Below are 18,230 nucleotides of genomic sequence, written 5' to 3' on the forward strand. Positions count from 1 at the left end.
AATGTTTCATAACAACTGCTTCAGACTTGAATTTTAGATTATTGCTTGACATTTCTTTATGCTTTTTCAGAAAAACCGAAGGTCACCCTGCATGCGCGTGTGCAGTCTGGTTTGTGCATTAAGAAGGGCGAAGAGATTTGCATCGATGCCACCATCTCGGGCTCGCCTTACCCTAAGGTCACCTGGATGAGGAACAATGAGGATGTCACCAAAGAGCCCGCCAAGAAGTTTGTCCCACCGGTTAAGAAGAAGACCAAGGTCAAGGTCAGTTTTGTGACTGCAGTAAACGGTTTTGAGCACTTTCGGGGGCATATTCAGGTTTGGTGTTATTCTTCCCAGGTTTTTGAACCCAAGGAAGAGTTTGTGACGCCAATGCGTGAGCGTCTCGGTTTGGACCAGACAAAAAAGGGTCACTCCACTTTAATGATCCGAGAAGCAATCAGAGCAGACCACGGCAACTTCACTATCCAAGTTGAGAATGCTCACGGCGTTGCCACTGCCTCTTGTTTCGTTAACATTCTTGGTAAGTTTTACCTTTGACGAGTAAGAGTCCCAAAAACAAAACCAAAAAAAGGTCTTGAGATACCATTGAGCAAAATGACTTTTTGATCAAGTAGAATCGAAAAGAGTCATCTTTGAGTATTTAGTTCTCAGGACTGCAATGTCTTGTGCTGCAGACAAACCCGGTCCGCCCATCAACTTCACCTTTGATGACATCAGAAACACCTCAGTGGTGGGTAACTGGGAGCCTCCTGATGATAACGGTGGCAGTGAGATCTTAAACTATATCCTGGAGAAAAAAGATAACAAGAAAGATGACATTGGCTGGATCACAATTAACTCCACCTTGAAGGCCACCAGTGTCCCCATCACCAAGTTGATTGAAGGGAAGGAGTACATCTTCAAAGTTACCGCGGAGAACAAATTTGGATGTGGACCACCTTTGATCTCTGAACCACTAACTCCCAAAAATCAGTTTGGTGAGCGCATTAAGTATGACTTAAATGACTTTAAAGAGCTGCAGCATCGAAAGCGAGCTGCGGCTCTTTGATGCTCTTTTGAGCGAGTCCAATCCAACTTTGGTACCGCTTTCCCATCAGATCCCCCCGATGCACCCAACACCCCGAGAGTTCACGAAGTGACGGCAAGCTCCGCCCACATCACTTGGCACGAGCCAAAGGACAATGGCAGTCCCATTCTAGGCTACTGGATTGAGAGGAAAGAAGTGAACAGTAAACACTGGACTCGTGTGAACCGCGCTCTCCTCAATTCTCTGGAAGTGAAAGCGAGCGGCCTGATGGAGGGTCTCACCTACATCTTCAGGGTTTGTGCCGAGAACCTGGCTGGCCCCGGCCCTTTCAGTGAGCCCACAGACCGCATTCTTGCTATGGACGCCATCCGTAAGTAGGAGCAAACCGCAACTGGAAATGTGGCTCTGTTATGGATTGTTGACTTTTCCTATTTGTGAATGCAAACATCATTGACGTCCCAGAAAATATCATTCTAAATATTGTACGGGAGTCACAGTCACAAGATCATCATTTTATGTTTGATGCACAAAAACAAGAAACAAGCCCTCATTCGCATGAAAACCAGATTCAAGACATTAGTGTCGATGTCAATCCCGTTTTTTGTGAAGACCTACATGTAACCACCTGTCTGTATTCGCCACAATCTCCACTGCCTCTTTAGTGCCTCCTGGTCCTCCAACACCCTGGATTGTAGACACCGGCAAAGACTCGGTCATCGTGGCTTGGAAGCCGCCTTTGTACAATGGAGGAGGGGACATCCTGGGCTACCACGTTGAGAAGGTTATGATTATGATGTTGCATTCTTTTCAGTGGTGGTGTTAAACGACACACAACAATGACCGGAAACTACTGAGTGATCCCGGTCACATCAGCCATTCGGGGCTAAATCTCTCTTGCTTGGACCTCAGGTGGTGGCCGGTGAGAAGAACTGGACTCGCAGTACGGAGTTCAGGTGCAAGGAGCTGACTTACACTGTCACAGGTCTGATTGAAGGAACTGATTACTACATTCGAGTCATTGCTGTCAACGATGCGGGTCCCGGAGCCCCGGGAGTCACAAACCCCGTCACCGTCAAGGAGCCTCAAGGTACAAGCACAAGGCAGAACTTATACACATTGCTGGTAAATCTTGTATCGTCATCTTCAAAATACATTTCCTCATTTTCTGTGGGCTTTAGAACCTCCTGCTGTTGATTTTGATGTCTCTGTGAAAAATGGCGTCATGATCAAGGCCGGCGAGTCACTGAAGCTTCCCGCCATTGTTATTGGCCGCCCGCAGCCTGAGGTCAAGTGGGCCAAAGATGATGCAGAAATTGACAAGGAGAGAATGATGGTGGAGACAGATGGCAAGAATAGCAGTCTCTTCATCAAGAAGGCCGTAAGGGAGGATCACGGCAAGTACCAGATTTCAGGCACCAATAGCAGTGGGACCAAGGCGGCCGAAACCAAAGTCGACGTCATGGGTCAGTGTCCTTCATTTGACGAGAAATGTCTTTAAAATGAAGCCTGTGCTATTTCTTCTGATATTTTCCCTCTCATTCACATTTGTTGTTTTGGATTTCTGTTTTCGTGCAGATGTCCCAGGGCCCGTCGTCGACTTGAAGACTGTAACTGTGACCAAGAAGAACATCACCCTGATCTGGTCCGATCCACTGGACAACGGCGGCAGTGACATCATTGGCTATGAGGTCCAGAGAAAGGATGCCAAGATGAAGCTCTTCCGCCAGCCCATTGAGGTGGCATCCTGCAAATGCGATGTCCAGGGACTGCTCGCGGGCGAGGAGTACGATTTTAGGGTCATTGCCAGAAATAAATACGGAGATGGCGCTCCAGCGGACCTCGGGCCCATTCTTGCCGAGGATCCCAAAGGTGCTGCCAAATTAATCGACAATGACGCAAATTTGACTTGTATCACTTCAACATTGATGACAAACTCTTTCTCTGACGTTTCCCTGCAGGTACACCATCTGCTCCCGAGAAGCTGCACTACACTGATAGAAGCAAGAACACCATCACGCTGGCCTGGCAGCCACCACGCAGTGACGGCGGTAGTCCCATCATTGGCTACTATGTGGAGAAGATGAGATCGGACGGCAATGAGTTTGAGGTGGCCAACCGCAAAATCTTTACCAAGTGCCGTGGTGTCATTGAGAACTTGTCAGAGCACCAGGAGTACAAGTTCCGGGTCAAAGCTGTGAATGAGGTTGGGGATGGCGCTCCATCCAAGCCCATCGCAGCCAAGATTCAGGATGATGAAAGTACGTTACTAAAGCAATTGTGAAACACAACCGCCACTATGAGAATGAAACGTGTCACCTTTTGATTTCGCAGTTCCACCGGTTATTACGATGCTGAAGTACTTCAAGAGTAACTCAATCATTGTGAAGAAAGGCTCCGCCATCGACATTCCAGCTGAGGTTAGAGGACTTCCTCTTCCGAAAATCAAGTGGATGAAGGATGACGAGGTGATGAAGTGCGACAAAGAGAAGATGACAGTGGAAACAGAGGAGGTGAGAATGCGTTCTTTCGATATGAAAAGCACATTTTGGAATTCTTTGTGTACACCTCCTTAATTGACTGGAACATCTGGCATGTTTGGTTCTTTGCTAACTCTTCAATTACCAGGTGAATCGCACAACATTGAGGACAACGATTTCCATGCCAGAAACCATTAGGCAGGAAAAAGGCAATTACAAACTTGTAGCTGAAAACAGTTACGGCAAAGCTCAGCACATCGTCCGTGTCGAGATCCTCGGTATGAACACATTGAGAGAGGGGGGCAGGTTGATGCAGATTGTCACTTGTCTAAACTGATGTCCTCTTGTTCTCAGACCGCCCTCTTCCCCCAAGGAACATTGTGGTTTCTGACATCAAGGTGGACTCGTGCTACCTGACCTGGGATGCCCCGGAAGACAACGGTGGCAGTGAGATCACCAACTATGTGGTCGAATGCAGAGATGCCAGCAAGAAGAAATCAGACTTTGAGGCGGTAACCTCCAACATCACTGATCGTCGCTACGGGGTGAGTACCGACGCATGCACGCTGACCTGACGGAAGACCAGGTGCAGTAATGGGACCTCTTCTTTCGTACATGCACTTATGGTCTGGCATTTGTCCGCTCAGGTCTATAAACTGAATATGAATGGTACCTACCAATTCAGAATCAGAGCGGAAAACAAATACGGTGTCAGTGACGGCTGTGACTCTGAGAAGGTAGAATTGAAGGATCCGTTTGGACTACCAGGACCGCCACGAAACCCCAAGATCATTGCTGCCACATCAAACACAATGACTCTGACTTGGGATCCCCCGCTAGACAATGGTGGGTCCACCATACAAGGCTACTGGCTAGAGAAGAGGGAACGTGGAGCTGTGTACTGGGGCCGCGTTAATCGGTGCCCGGTCACCAAACCAGCCGTGAAGGCACTGCAGTACACTGTTCTCAAGCTCATCAAAGGAACAGAATACCAGTTCAGGGTGGCAGCAAGCAATGCTGCAGGAGTCGGACCACCCAGTGAGTCCACAGAATGCCGCTTCGCTGTGGATCCATGCAGTGAGTCTTGACTTTTAAAAACACAACCTTCCACCCCCCTTGGTTAATATTTGGACTAATGAAGGTGGAATGCTGTCTTATTTTGTGATTTAGTTAAGTGCTGTAAGTTAAGACTTACTTACTTTAAGATCCATAACACTGAAGTTGTACTTGATTCACACAATGAAATCTTTTCTGGTCCTCAGGCCCTCCGACTGCGCCTGGATCCCCTGAGATCAAAGACAAGACCAAGAACAGTGTCACACTCACCTGGAGTCCCCCAGACAGGGATGGTGGCAGCCCCATCAAGGGTTACATCATTGAGGTCCATGAGGAAGGCTCCCCTGATTGGAGACGGGTGAATCCTGCCGACAAACTCTATCCATCCACTGAAATGACCATCCCTGACCTGAAGGAGGGCAAAAAGTGCAAGTTCAGGATCTACGCTGTGAATGCTGCAGGCAATTCTGAGCCTGCCAGGACTGCAGATATACTTGTTCAGGACATCCTAGGTAAAAATTGTGTCACTCGTTTGCCCAATTTTATGACCATACAAAGCTGTTTCACTCCTTCACTGTGTCTGTCCTCTAGTTGAGCCGACAGTGTCTCTGGATGTGAGTGCTCACGACCTGCTGAACTGCAGGGCTGGAACTCCCATCAGGATCCCCGCCACTATAAGCGGGCGTCCAGTGCCTAAAGTAGCCTGGACCTTTGACGGAACAGCCAAGACAGAGACGAAAAATCAACTCCATATACTTCCTGTCGACTCTGAGGTAATATTACACTGATGGTGTAGGCTGCACAGTGTCCTGAAGACGAGCATATGATAAGGAAAAGGCATTGCTAGACTGTTTTTGAAAATTCCTCACTGTAGGTTCACTCCACCGATACAACCTCCCTGCTTGTCATTCCTGAGAGCAAAATGAACCACGCTGGCCGCTACATCATCAATGCGGAGAGCCCAGCCGGACACAAAGTAGTCAAAGTGCGAGTCAACGTCCTTGGTGTGTAATACAAGTCACGCTGCCTTTTCACTGTCAAAACCAAATTTATAAGATAAAACGTCACAAAACGTCATCTTTCAATGGGATCATAGATCTTCCAGGACCTCCTCGAGACCTGAAGGTGAGTGACGTGACCAGAGGTACTTGTCGACTCACCTGGAAACCTCCAGAGAATGATGGAGGAGAGAGGGTGAAGAGCTACTTCATTGAGAAGAAGACTGTGGTGGGAAAGGCCTGGACAAAGGTGAAGCACATCTTAGCTGATAGTTTGATGTCATGTGTTATGAACTAAAGTGTGTTGTTAACTAAAAGCAATGTTGGTGAATCGGGTGTTTTTATGGACCCCAACACAGAATCTTACAGGATCCTCAACAAACCACAAGAAATGAGATTAAAAAAAAAAAAATTTAAAAACCACGACACCAACTGGGTGACTCAACTTTCCCTACCCTGATTTCATCCACTCAGGTGAATCCATCTTGTGCTGCACTGTCTCTGGTGGTTCCAGACCTGATTGAAGGTCAGGAATACTTGTTCCGCATCCGTGCCGAGAATCGATTTGGTTTTGGGCCCTACGCTGTGACCACCGATGGAACCACAGCCAGAGATCCTATCCGTACGTCAGTGTTACATTGAAGCCTGTGGTATATTTTCGGGACTTGCAACTGAGTTTCCTCTGCGTTAACTGTATTTTCAGATCCCCCAGATCCTCCAACCAGGCTTAAGATCGAGAGTGTGAGGAAGGGCACAGTGACCCTCACATGGAAGGCTCCCAGAAACGACGGTGGATCACCAGTCACTCACTATAGTGTTGACCTACTTTGTTGGGATGCTAGCGGCACCCAAAAAGAGTCCTGGAGAAGGTAAACCATTTTAAAACCCAATACAGCGCTCTGCTGGCTATGCAGTAGGCCCAATTTTAAACTTTCACTTCTGACTGCAGATGTAACAGAAGAGACATTGATATTACAAGCTTTAAGGTGGACGACTTGACAGAGGGTGATGAATACGAGTTTAGAGTGGTTGCTTACAACCAGGCTGGACCCAGCAAACCATCTTCCACTGCTGGGCCCATTCTCATTCAGGACCAGACCTGTAAGAATATTATGAAATTAAAAAGCTCATTTTCATATCCAGTCTAGTATGAAGTTGAAGTACCCAAATTCCGTTGTTAAAATTCTGTAACATTGCACCGCACCTCCAGGCGCTCCATCCATTGAGCTGAAGGAGTTCATGGAGGTTGAACAAGGCAGTGACATCAGTATTGTGGCCAGGATACGTGGCTGCCCGTTCCCCACTCTCACTTGGTACAAGGCCCCACCCCACAGGTCCGACAGCAAGGTGGAGGTCTGCTATGATGAGCATATCAACAAGATGGTGTCTGACGACAGCTGCACACTCGTGATACAGCAGGGCAAACGTCCCGACACTGGTCTTTACACGCTTGTGGCCTCCAACAGCCTTGGCAAAGCGTCCAAGGAGATGAGGCTCAACGTGCTTGGTAAGATCAAAGGCAGCACCCTCAGTCTGCTTGTGATTTTTCAAAGATGAAAATGTTGGGGAGTCTTTAATTACTTCTAGTCAACCCTGAACACCTTTTTGTTGCCAATTTTGTTGTCAAATGTTGAATGCTACATACATCGTCATTAAATGTCATTGTTCCTCCAGGTCGTCCCGGTCCTCCCTCTGCTCCTATTAAGTTTGAGGAGATCACAGCAGAGAGGGTCACTCTCTCTTGGCTTCCACCAAAGGATGACGGGGGCTCCAAAGTCACCAATTATGTCATCTGGAGGCGTGTGGCTAACAGAAATACCTGGGTCCCTGTCACCAGCGAGCCCAAAGAACGCATATGGACAGTGGAAAACCTGATGGAGGGCCACGAGTATATTTTTCGCATAATGGCCCAGAACAAGTATGGAGTCGGCGAACCACTAGACAGTTATCCAGAGGCGGCCAGAAATCTCTACAGTAAGTCAATTTATTCTTACCTGGGGTGCAGTTCCAAACTCCTGTGACCAATCGAAAAACTGTCCTCGTGTTCCACAGCTGTTCCTGGCCAATGCGAGAAGCCAACTGTGTCCGGCATCACCCTAGACTCCATGACTGTCACTTGGGAGGAGCCCGAGGATGACGGCGGAACACCAATCACTGGTTACTGGTTAGAACGCAAAGAGACCACCGGAAAACGCTGGGCACGTGTCACCCGTGACCCGATCCGCCCCATGGGCCTGGGTGAAACGTTTACAGTAAGCGGACTCATTGAGGGTTCCGAGTACATCTTCAGAGTTGCAGCTATCAATGCTGCGGGACCTGGCGTCCCCAGTGTCCCAACTGATCCCATCTTTGCCAGAGACCCCATCTGTAAGTGCTCACGGACAACCAGTGTAATCAAACAAAAAAAGTTGGTTTGTCGGTTTTAATTAACAAGGCTCTCTCATTTTCCAAGCTCCACCCTCTCCTCCAACACCCAAGGTTTCAGATTGGACAAGGACCACCGTGGATCTGGAATGGATTCCCCCGCTGAAGGATGGCGGCTCCAAAATTATCGGCTACTGGGTGGAGTATAAGGAGGATGGCACTGAGGCGTGGGTCAAGGTGACAAAAAAAAAAAATAACTGGTGAAACAAAATCGAAATATTCTCTTAGCATTCATGTCTAGCAGCTCCCCCAATCTGCTAGATGACGGCATTTAGAGTTGAGATTTTCTAAACATATGTTCACAATGATTAATGGTTTCTTCCTGGTCCATTTGCAATAGACCGCTGTGGCATTTTTTTTGTTTTTGTGTTCCAGGCCAAAGACACTGAAATCCGCGGCACCCGCTTTGTGGTTGCTGGTCTGACGACGGGCGGTCATTACAGGTTCAGGGTCACGGCCTTCAACCTTGCTGGTGTTAGTGAACCAGGTGAAGTGCCAGAGGTGCTCCAGCTCAACGACAGAAACGGTTAGTGTATTGTAAAGAACAGAAACATTGTGGTCCAACAATTCTCATGTGTTTTCAGACAGCTTTATGGAACTTTTGTTTACAGTTGCCCCTGATGTTGATTTGGATGCCTCGGTGAAGGAAAGGATGGTGGTCCATGCCGGTGGGGTGATCCGGATCATCTGTTACGTGTCAGGTCAGCCATCACCAGAAGTCACCTGGAGCAGGGATGGAATGGCCCTCCCCCCTGAGGCCAAGGTGGAGACAACAGCCATCAGCTCATCTTTGGTCATCAAAGGATGTACCAGAAGGCATCTCGGCATCTACACGGTAACTGCAAAGAATGCCGCAGGGGAGAAGAAGAAGAACATCACTGTGGAAGTGCTGGGTGAGTCATTTGGCACCGTGAAATGACTTGCCCTAGTTCTCGGAAACTGTCAGCACACTTGGGAAATGGAGTTCAGATTTATTTCATTTGAATTCCTGAAAACATTCCCCAACAGATGTTCCTGGGCCCGTTGGCATCCCCATGATTGCAGAGAACTTGAGCAACGAATCATGCAAAATCAACTGGTACTTCCCTGAGAACGATGGCGGTTCTCCCATTAGCAACTATGTGATTGAGAAACGCGAAGCAGAGCGAAAGGCCTGGACATCACTGTCATTCACCGCCAGCAGACAAAATGCCGTTGCTACCGGACTCACCTCAGGCAAGGCTTATTTCTTCAGAGTTGCCGCTGAGAACGCCATTGGCATCGGACCCTTCATGGAGACGGCAGCCGAACTAGTCGTCAAGGAACCCTTGAGTAAGTGAACATCAACTTTGAATCGAAGGAAGAACTGACAAAATAAAGTCACAGTCCTCCTAAGAATCCAAAAACATGAATGAACATTTTTTTGTTCTTTTTTAAATGGCATCCCTCCGCATGTTCAGGTGTACCTGACCGACCTGAGGAGCTTGAGGTGACTAAGGTCACGAAAGATTTGATCAATGTTACATGGAAAGCGCCCAAATTTGATGGTGGCTCTGAGATCGTCATGTATGTCCTGGAGGCTCGTATGATTGGCAAAGACAAGTTCACTCGATTGACCAAGGAAAAACTGATGGAGAGGAAGTACACTTTTGACGGACTGAAGGAGGGTGACACCTACGAGTTCCGGGTTAGCGCTGTCAATGAGGTCGGGCAGGGTAAACCGTCATTCTGCTCCAAACCAGTCACCTGCAGGGATGAACTCGGTAAACAGCATATCATGAACCCGTCCTATAAGGCTGATGTAAGTCACTGACTACCATTTCTTGAACTGTTCCAGAGCTGCCCACAATCGAGCTGGACTTCCGTGACAAGCTAATCGTCCGAGTCGGCGAGAGCTTCCAATTGCAGGGTCGCTACACCGGCAAGCCTTCTCCGTCCATTGTGTGGTACCGAGATGATGAGGAGCTAAAGGCGGACAAGCACGTAATGTTCAAGAATACGCTGACCACAATGTCGCTGGGTGTGATGAAAGCACAGCGTCACCACAGCGGCCGATACATGGTGGTGGTGGAGAACAGCACCGGCTCCAGGAAGGGAGCCTGCAATGTCACAGTTGTCGGTACGAACTTGACTATTTACAACTAGCATTTGTCAAAGGCCAAGGCATAATGGCCGGGGCAATATATGATGGGAAGTACCAGGTTCTGTTAGAAGAATAGTGTTTTAGTACTGTGATTGTCATGAAGGAACACTCAGCAAGTTTCTGTTGTCTACGCAGACCGTCCATCTCCGCCTGTGGGTCCGGTTGTCTTTGAGGAGGTGCACCGTGAGTACATGGTGATCTCTTGGAAACCTCCTCTGGACAGCGGGGGTGTCGAAATTTCTAACTACATCATTGAGAAAAGGGACGCAAATAGAGAAATGTGGACCACTGTCACTTCAGCAAACACCAAAACCACATGCAAGGTTGGCACACATGTATTAGGCGTTAAATATTTCTTATGGTTGGGGACGCAACACTAAAGTTTTTGTTGATGTTTTTTTAATCATTTTAGATCCCCAAACTGACTGAGGGCAGGGAGTACATAATGAGGATCTCTGCTGAGAACATGTACGGTATCAGTGACCCACTGGACTCTGAGGAGATGAGAGCCAAAGATCTCTTCAGTGAGTTCTTCACACAAGCTAACACTTCCCAAACTTCATTGTTGCCGAACTGTTATTTCACATTTAATAGAGACCGAAACATGTATCACGGAATATTCCAGTTCTAGCAAATGAAAGCTATTCACTGGCATTATTAAACTGTAGACTTTGAGGCCACAGGGGCAAGATCAAGTTCCAAATGGCAACTGTATAACCACATTCTTTTGCAGGAGTTCCAGAGGCCCCTGAGATGCCAACTGTCAGGGAGGTGTATGCTACCAACGCACTGGTGCTCTGGAACCGGCCCCGTGATGGAGGAAAGCCCATCACCAACTATATACTGGAGAAGAAGGAGCCCACTGCTAAGAGGTGGTCAAGAGCAACAAGAGAACCCTTGTACCCTGCTACTCAGTACAGAGTCCAGGACCTGGTGGAGGGCTGTGAATATGAGTTCCGTGTGATGGCTGAAAATGAGCTTGGAACCGGAGACCCAAGTGAACCCTCAAAGCCCATTCTCGCCAAAGATCCCATTGGTAAGTGTCACTAAAGCAAGCAGACCTCATCGTACTGCAATGATGTAACATAAAATCATGCATGCGGTCCATTCTCGACAGTACGGCCGAGTCCTCCAGTGACCCCCGAAGTCAATGACAAGACAAAAGACTCTGTGAGTCTCAAGTGGCATATGCCCCGCCATGACGGAAAAGGACGGATATTCGGCTATCTCGTTGAGTACCAGAAGCCGGGTTTAATAGAATGGATTCAAGCAAATGAGCGTCCGGAGCAGTGCCCTGACCTCCACTACGTCGTGACCGGCCTGAGTGATGGCCAAGAGTACGCCTTCAGGATTTACACTGTTAATGCTGCCGGAAAATCTGACCCAGCCTATGTCAAACAGACCATCAAGGTCCATGACAGACTGGGTATGAGCATCTTTCTTTCTTTCTTCTTTTTATCGACGTCTGTCTGTCTGGCTGTCCATTTCCTATAGCACTTACCTTGAGCGCCACGACGCTTAGCACTCCGTTCCTTTCTGCTTCCCTACGCAGAGGCACCAGAGTTGCTGCTCGATGCCAACATGGCGCGCGACCATCTGGCCATGCTGGGTACCGACATCACCTTGAGTGCCACGATCAAGGGCGTGCCTACACCCACAGTCAGCTGGAAGAAAAACGATGGCGAAATGCCAGCTCATATCACTGTCGCTGTCACATCCACTGGCAGCAAAATCTTCATCCCCAAGTGTGTCCGCCCCGACTCTGCCAAATACACTATCACGGTGGAAAATGCTGCCGGAAAGAAAACGGCCACAGTTGCTGTTCTGGTTCTGAGTAAGTCAGGAGCCTCAATATTTGTGATTAAAATGCTTTTTGTCCCCTGACATTTTTTCCATTCAACTCGGCTTCCTTTTCTTTCCCTTCAGACAAACCAACGCCTCCGAGAGACCTGTTGGTCTCTGAGGTGACCAGCGAGTCTGCCTATCTGACGTGGAAAGCTCCAGAGGACAACGGTGGCGCCGTTATCTCCCATTATGTTGTTGAGAAGAAGGATGTCGCTGCTGAACAGTGGGTCCCAGTTTCTGCAGCCAATAAGAAGCGGAGTTTGATGGCCATGTATCTGATGGAAGGAATCCAGTACTTGTTCAGAGTGGCAGCAGAAAACCAGTTTGGCAGGAGTGATTATGTTACCACAAAGACTCCCATTAAGGCTGTTGATCCTCTCTGTGAGTGCAATGCGGTTTCCTCATCACACTGGTGTCTAATTTAGGAGTTTTAGTTGCTCAGAAATCGATTTACTCATGCCTTAAATCATTTTCTCCAACGAAATGCGTTTAAATATCAGTCATTTGTTCCACCATCAGTGAAAAAAACATTTCTTTGTGGTTTGAATGAAGAAAATAGCGCACAATTGTGTGAACAAAAAAAAAAAAAAAAAGAATAGAAAATCTCTAAATCGACCGGTTTTGTGACATATAATTACTGTCAATACTTCAGAATTCATGTGTTGGTTGTAAGTGGCATTGCCTAGTGAGTGACATCAGGAGCCGGAGTTAGGTTGGCCCGAGAGTCTGCATGTGAGCATCTGGGCGCAAGTTCAGCACCTCTTAAAATCAATGCCTGAAAGTGCATCAGAGACTGTAGCTCTCCTTGCCCCAAAGCAAGGGCATTACAGTTCCGTGACGGTCCAAGTTTTGTTTTTCACTTCACCCGAGTGGTGGCTTATGTGAAACTCAAATTTTGGCTTACAACACAAAAGTGAGAAAGTGTCCAAGCGACGGCTTCTAACTCGAAAAGCTTAATTACAAATTGCGTCACAAAGTCAAGGTATCGCCCATACAATTCCTAACATCAAGACAGACAATCTACAAATTTGTCCTCCCTGTTTAGATCCACCTGGCCCCCCAAAGAACCTACACCACACTGATGCAGACAAGACAGAAGTGTGGTTAGAGTGGGAGTGGCCTGATCGCAATGGCGGAAGTGAAATCACAGGCTTCATCATTGAGTACCAGGAAGAGAATCAGACGGACTGGGTTCCCTATAAGACTGTCAGCAGCAACCATGCGCATGTGACCAGTCTAGGGGAAGGCAAGACCTATCGCTTCCGAGCAAAGGCTCAGAACGCCATCGGCGTCAGCCGTCCTGACACCAGCGTTCCCGTCACTTGTCAGGAAAAGACGGGTGAGACATCATAGTAGGACGAAACATCAACTGCAGTCGGGTTTCGTTGAAATGCCTCACACTTGTGCTTTTTGTTGTCTTTCAGTCCCACCCGCTATTGAAGTCGACGTGAAGCTTATTGAGGGCATTGCTGTTAAGGCAGGCAGCACTGTTGTACTGCCTGCCAAGATGAAGGGGATCCCTGACCCCACTGCCAAGTGGATGACAGATGGCAAGGAAATTGTATCAGAAGGTCACTATAACATTGAATCTACCGGAACTACCACCACTCTCACCATACCAGAATGCAAGAGAGGAGACACTGGGGAGTACATCCTCACTGTGTCCAACCCTGCCGGCAGTAAGACTGTCGCTCTGCACATGACTGTGCTTGATCTTCCAGGAGCACCCATTGGACCAATCAACATCTTGGAAGTAACCCCTGATCATATGATGATACAATGGAGGCCACCCAAGGACGATGGTGGTACACCCATCACCAACTATGTGGTTGAAAAAAAGGATGTGAAGAAGTCGTGGGAGCCATGGTCAGTTGTAAGTTCGAGCGGGATCAGCACCAAAGCCAAGGTGTCACGCCTGGAGAAGGGTCGAGAGTACATTGTTCGCATCCGCGCTGAGAACAAGATCGGAATTGGTGCCGGGCTTGAGAGTCCGCCAACCATTGCCAAGCACATGTTCAACCCTCCTGGTCCACCAGGCCTCCCAGTGTGCTCTGATATCACGGAAAATGCTGTAACATTAGAATGGTCCGTGCCTGACCATGACGGAGGTAGTCCCATTAGTGGCTATGTGATTGAACGCCGAGAGATGACAGGGAAGTGGATTCGTGTTAACAAAACTCCCGTGCTGGATCTGAGATACAGAGTTTCAGGTCTATTTGAAGGCAACAGCTATGAGTTCAGAGTGTTTGCTGAAAACATTGCTGGTGTCAGTGAGCCATCCCTCACCTCTGATCCCATCAAGGCCACCCGGCCCATCACCAAACCGGGACCTCCAGGAAATCCTAAACTAAAGGACTGGAGCAAGTCTTATGCAGATATCTGCTGGACCAAACCCACAAGAGATGGTGGCAGTCCTATCCAAGGCTATGTTGTAGAGATACAAAAGTCAGGATCCGCTCAGTGGGACAGGATCAACAAGGAACTTATCAAGCCATGTGCCTACAGAGTGCAAGGTCTCATTGAAGGTATGGAATACAGGGTCCGCATCAGAGCCACAAACAAGGTCGGTGAGAGTGAACCTCGGGAGCTGAGCGAGACCATCCTGGCAAAGGACATTCTGGTTCCTCCAGAAGTTGTTGTTGATGTATCATGCCGTGACTCCCTGACTGTGAGGGCGGGCCAGATCATCAGTTTGATCACCAGAGTTAAGGGCAGACCTGACCCAGAGATCACATGGACCAAGGATGCTAGAGCCCTGTCTCGAGACAAGCGCACTGTTCTGAACAATCACTATCCTTTGTGTGAATTGATCATCAATGATGCTCTCAGATCCGACTATGGCAAATATTCCATTGTTGCCAAGAACAGCAGTGGGCAGGCACAAGCCACTATTATTGTCAATGTCCTGGACACACCCGGAGCTTGCCAGAATATAAAGGTTGCTTACGTGACCAAGAACTCTTGCATGGTGTCATGGGAGAATCCAGAGGACAATGGAGGCACAGAGGTCACCCAGTACATTATTGAGTGCCGTCAACCGAGCCAGAGGGGATGGACAGTAGTTTCCAATGACTGTAGTAAGCGCCTGATAAAGGCCCCACTCTTGGAGTGTTGTGAATACTTTTTCCGCGTTAGTGCTGAAAACAAGATTGGTGTTGGACCACCCACAGAGACTAAGACAGCTGTGCTAGCAGTTGACCCCATCGAGAAACCTGGTGAACCAATCGACTTCCATATAGCTGAGATTGGCAAGACCTTCTGCTTCCTCAAATGGAAGAAGCCTGACTACGATGGAGGCAGTCATAACCTAGGTTACCACGTAGAGAAGAAGCCAAAGGAGGCTGAAGAGTGGGAGAGACTTCATAAGGGTGCAATTAAAGAGATTTACTTCATGGCTGACAGGTGCATTGAAAACCAGGTCTACCAGTTCAGAGTTCAAACAAAAAATGACGGCGGTGAAAGCAAATGGGTGACCACAGCTGAAGTTGTAGTCAAGGAGCAGCTGGTAGAACCAGTGATAAAGATCAAATTGGATGGAACCCTTGTGGTGAAAGCTGGGGACTCCATTCCCATTGAGGCAATGGTCAAGGGAAAACCCCAGCCTAATGTCAAATGGACCAAGGATGATGGCACTGAAGAGATCAAAAAGGGCCCCAGGCTTCAGATGGAAACTGGTGCTGACTTCTCAAAGCTACTTCTGACTTCAGCCCGGCGTACTGACAGTGGCAAATATGTCGTCAGTGCCACCAACAGTGCAGGAACATGCGCCGCACATGCCAAGGTCAATGTATTGGACAGACCTGGCCCGGTTCGTGATCTCAAGGTGTCGGGCATTACCATTGACAGGTGCCATTTAGCATGGAACATCCCAGAGGATGATGGAGGCTGTGAAATCTATAACTACATCATTGAGAAATGTGACACGAAGAGGGGTGTCTGGTCAGTCCACTCGAATGCCATCATCACCAACAAGGCTAACGTGACTCGTCTTATTGAGGGAAATGAATACATCTTTCGAGTTCGAGCAGAGAATAAAATGGGTCCTGGCCCTCCTGTGGAGAGCGAGGCCATTGTAGCTGGCACAAAGTTTAGTGTCCCAGGAGCACCTGGAGCACCAGAGGTCACCAAAATTTCCAAGGAGGAGATGACAGTGCAGTGGTCAGAACCTGAGACAGATGGTGGAAAGCCAGTCACTGGTTACCTGTTGGAAAAGAAGGAGGAGCATGCTGTCAGGTGGTCCACCATTAACAAGGAGGCAATGCCCACAACTCGATTCACTGTGACAGGTTTGCTGCCCCTGCATGAATACCAATACAGAGTTAAAGCTGTCAATGAAATAGGCATCGGCAGTGCCAGCAAACCCTCGCGTGCTGTTACAGCTAAGGACGCAATTGGTATGTTGCCGCTAGCTTTTTTGTAGCTACCTGTTCTTATTGGTTCTGCACCACTTCATCTTGTGTGTTTTTGTACAGAGCCTCCTGCACCACCTACCAACCTGAAGGTCCTTGACAGCACTAAGACCACTGTAACGCTAGGATGGACCAAGCCTGTATCGGATGGTGGAGCACCCATCATCGGCTATGTTGTTGAGATGAGGGTGAAGGGAAGTGGCAAGAAAGGAGATGACGGTTGGAAACGCTGCAATGTGGCTGCTCAGCTCGTGTTCTGCGAGTTCACCGTCACAAGTCTGGATGACAAACTTCTTTATGACTTTAGAGTGTCAGCCCAGAACCAGGTGGGTATGAGCCTGCCCTGTGACCTGGAAAAAGCAGTGAATCCAAAGGAGATACTTGGTGAGAATTTGTTTGGTTACATGCTGACTTAGTTGACTGTATCCATTAATTGGCATTTGAATGAATGCGTGTTTTGCTTTTAACAGAGGCACCAGTAATCGACATAGATGCCAACTTAAGACAGGGCCTAACAGTGAGAGCTGGCTGTCCCATCAGACTGTGTGCTACCATCAGAGGTAGACCACCTCCCAAAGTCATTTGGAGGAGGATGGGCATCGATAACGTAGTCAGGAAGGGTCATGTCGACATCATCGACACTATGACCTTCTTGGTCATTCCCGATAGCACACGTAATGACTCTGGCAAATACTGTTTGACCGTGCAGAGTCCTGCTGGAGAAAAGGCTGTGTTCGTTAACGTTAAGGTCCTCGGTATGTCCTGCCTTCTCCCGTCACAACTCTGGGATAGTTTTTCTGGACCTAAAAACAAACTTGCATCCATTTCCCCCTATCAGACACCCCAGGACCTGTGATGAATCTGGAGGCCTCTGACATCAGACAGACTTCAGCAATGCTGTCTTGGAGCCCTCCAGAGGTTGATGGTGGCAGTGAGATCAGTCACTATATCGTTGACAAGCGGGAAATTGATCGCAAGACATGGGCAACGGTCAAGGCTGAAGTTGAGAACAGCAAGATTCCCTTCAAGGTTAGCGGCCTCATGCCCGGCACAGAGTACTACTTCAGAGTGACTGCCGTTAATGAGTATGGCTCAGGAGTTCCCCGGGTGTCACCCACTTCCTATCTAGCCTCTGATCCTGTCAGTAAGTATAACGTTTTGGTCACAAAATGAGCATAAAGACTAGGGCTGTGCGATAAACCGAAAATTTACCGTTACCAAAATTTATTACAATGACCGACATCATTTTTCACATGTCGGTAAATTCAGTGTTTGGAAAAAAAAAGAAAAGTCTTTTCTGTCTGCGGCGATGTTCATGCCCCTTTAAGACGCCGTCAGCGCATGTAGTCACGTGACTCCACCCAGCTGAACAAGAAAGAAAACAGACGACGCGGTCGTAGCTGGCGATTCAAATCCAGAAGCGGCTGACACGGCTGAAGATGAAGTAGTGTTAGTTAAATTAGACAGACGATGTTTGAGCAAAAGAACACGAACTACAAAGTGCTTCGTAAGCACCCAAAACAGCGCGTCCTACCTTTTTTTTCCACCACCCACAACACAACCATGCTGTTGACTTGGAGCTTGCGCTAAAAGTTCAAAATGAGAAGCAAGGTTCGACAAGTGACAACAGTCCATCACGGAGGCGACACCATCCGAGAGAATGTCTAAGAGGTGGACGCGATAGTCTAGCACATAGCTAAAGATAGAGCTCCGCTAGCTACAGTGGAGCGCAAGGGATTTCAAGTAGCCGGCAAGAGGTACAAAAATATTTGTCGCAAACCGTACTCCACAATATGGACAACATCGGGACGGGAGCTTAGACATGTCAAGTATTTTGCATCCACATCCGACTTGTGGTCGAGTCGCAGC

The 18,230-nt window shown here is 48.2% G+C and overlaps 1 protein-coding gene across 1 annotated transcript in view; it reads left to right on the forward strand.

Annotated features, from left to right (window-relative positions):
• The window catches only part of LOC148323988 (titin-like), a 149,733-nt gene that overhangs the window by 76,395 nt on the left and 55,108 nt on the right, over positions 1 to 18,230 (forward strand). The window contains 40 exon segments of the mRNA XM_088314508.1: positions 71 to 264; positions 340 to 523; positions 678 to 980; positions 1,101 to 1,400; positions 1,693 to 1,811; positions 1,940 to 2,117; positions 2,209 to 2,493; positions 2,606 to 2,899; positions 2,989 to 3,288; positions 3,362 to 3,540; positions 3,656 to 3,785; positions 3,862 to 4,052; positions 4,155 to 4,584; positions 4,770 to 5,075; positions 5,155 to 5,336; positions 5,438 to 5,567; positions 5,660 to 5,811; positions 6,036 to 6,183; positions 6,265 to 6,430; positions 6,511 to 6,662; positions 6,772 to 7,068; positions 7,236 to 7,535; positions 7,614 to 7,928; positions 8,014 to 8,162; positions 8,361 to 8,511; positions 8,597 to 8,878; positions 8,994 to 9,296; positions 9,425 to 9,727; positions 9,802 to 10,083; positions 10,243 to 10,430; positions 10,520 to 10,631; positions 10,841 to 11,143; positions 11,225 to 11,533; positions 11,660 to 11,941; positions 12,034 to 12,333; positions 12,998 to 13,291; positions 13,377 to 16,346; positions 16,425 to 16,745; positions 16,832 to 17,116; positions 17,200 to 17,505. Of these exon segments, the coding sequence (XP_088170634.1) occupies positions 71 to 264; positions 340 to 523; positions 678 to 980; positions 1,101 to 1,400; positions 1,693 to 1,811; positions 1,940 to 2,117; positions 2,209 to 2,493; positions 2,606 to 2,899; positions 2,989 to 3,288; positions 3,362 to 3,540; positions 3,656 to 3,785; positions 3,862 to 4,052; positions 4,155 to 4,584; positions 4,770 to 5,075; positions 5,155 to 5,336; positions 5,438 to 5,567; positions 5,660 to 5,811; positions 6,036 to 6,183; positions 6,265 to 6,430; positions 6,511 to 6,662; positions 6,772 to 7,068; positions 7,236 to 7,535; positions 7,614 to 7,928; positions 8,014 to 8,162; positions 8,361 to 8,511; positions 8,597 to 8,878; positions 8,994 to 9,296; positions 9,425 to 9,727; positions 9,802 to 10,083; positions 10,243 to 10,430; positions 10,520 to 10,631; positions 10,841 to 11,143; positions 11,225 to 11,533; positions 11,660 to 11,941; positions 12,034 to 12,333; positions 12,998 to 13,291; positions 13,377 to 16,346; positions 16,425 to 16,745; positions 16,832 to 17,116; positions 17,200 to 17,505 (12,375 nt within the window).

Source organism: Idiotropiscis lumnitzeri, chromosome 14 (genome assembly GCF_059441095.1).
Source record: "Idiotropiscis lumnitzeri isolate Australia: NSW breed Sydney's pygmy pipehorse chromosome 14, RoL_Ilum_1.0, whole genome shotgun sequence".
Classification (NCBI taxonomy): domain Eukaryota; kingdom Metazoa; phylum Chordata; class Actinopteri; order Syngnathiformes; family Syngnathidae; genus Idiotropiscis; species Idiotropiscis lumnitzeri.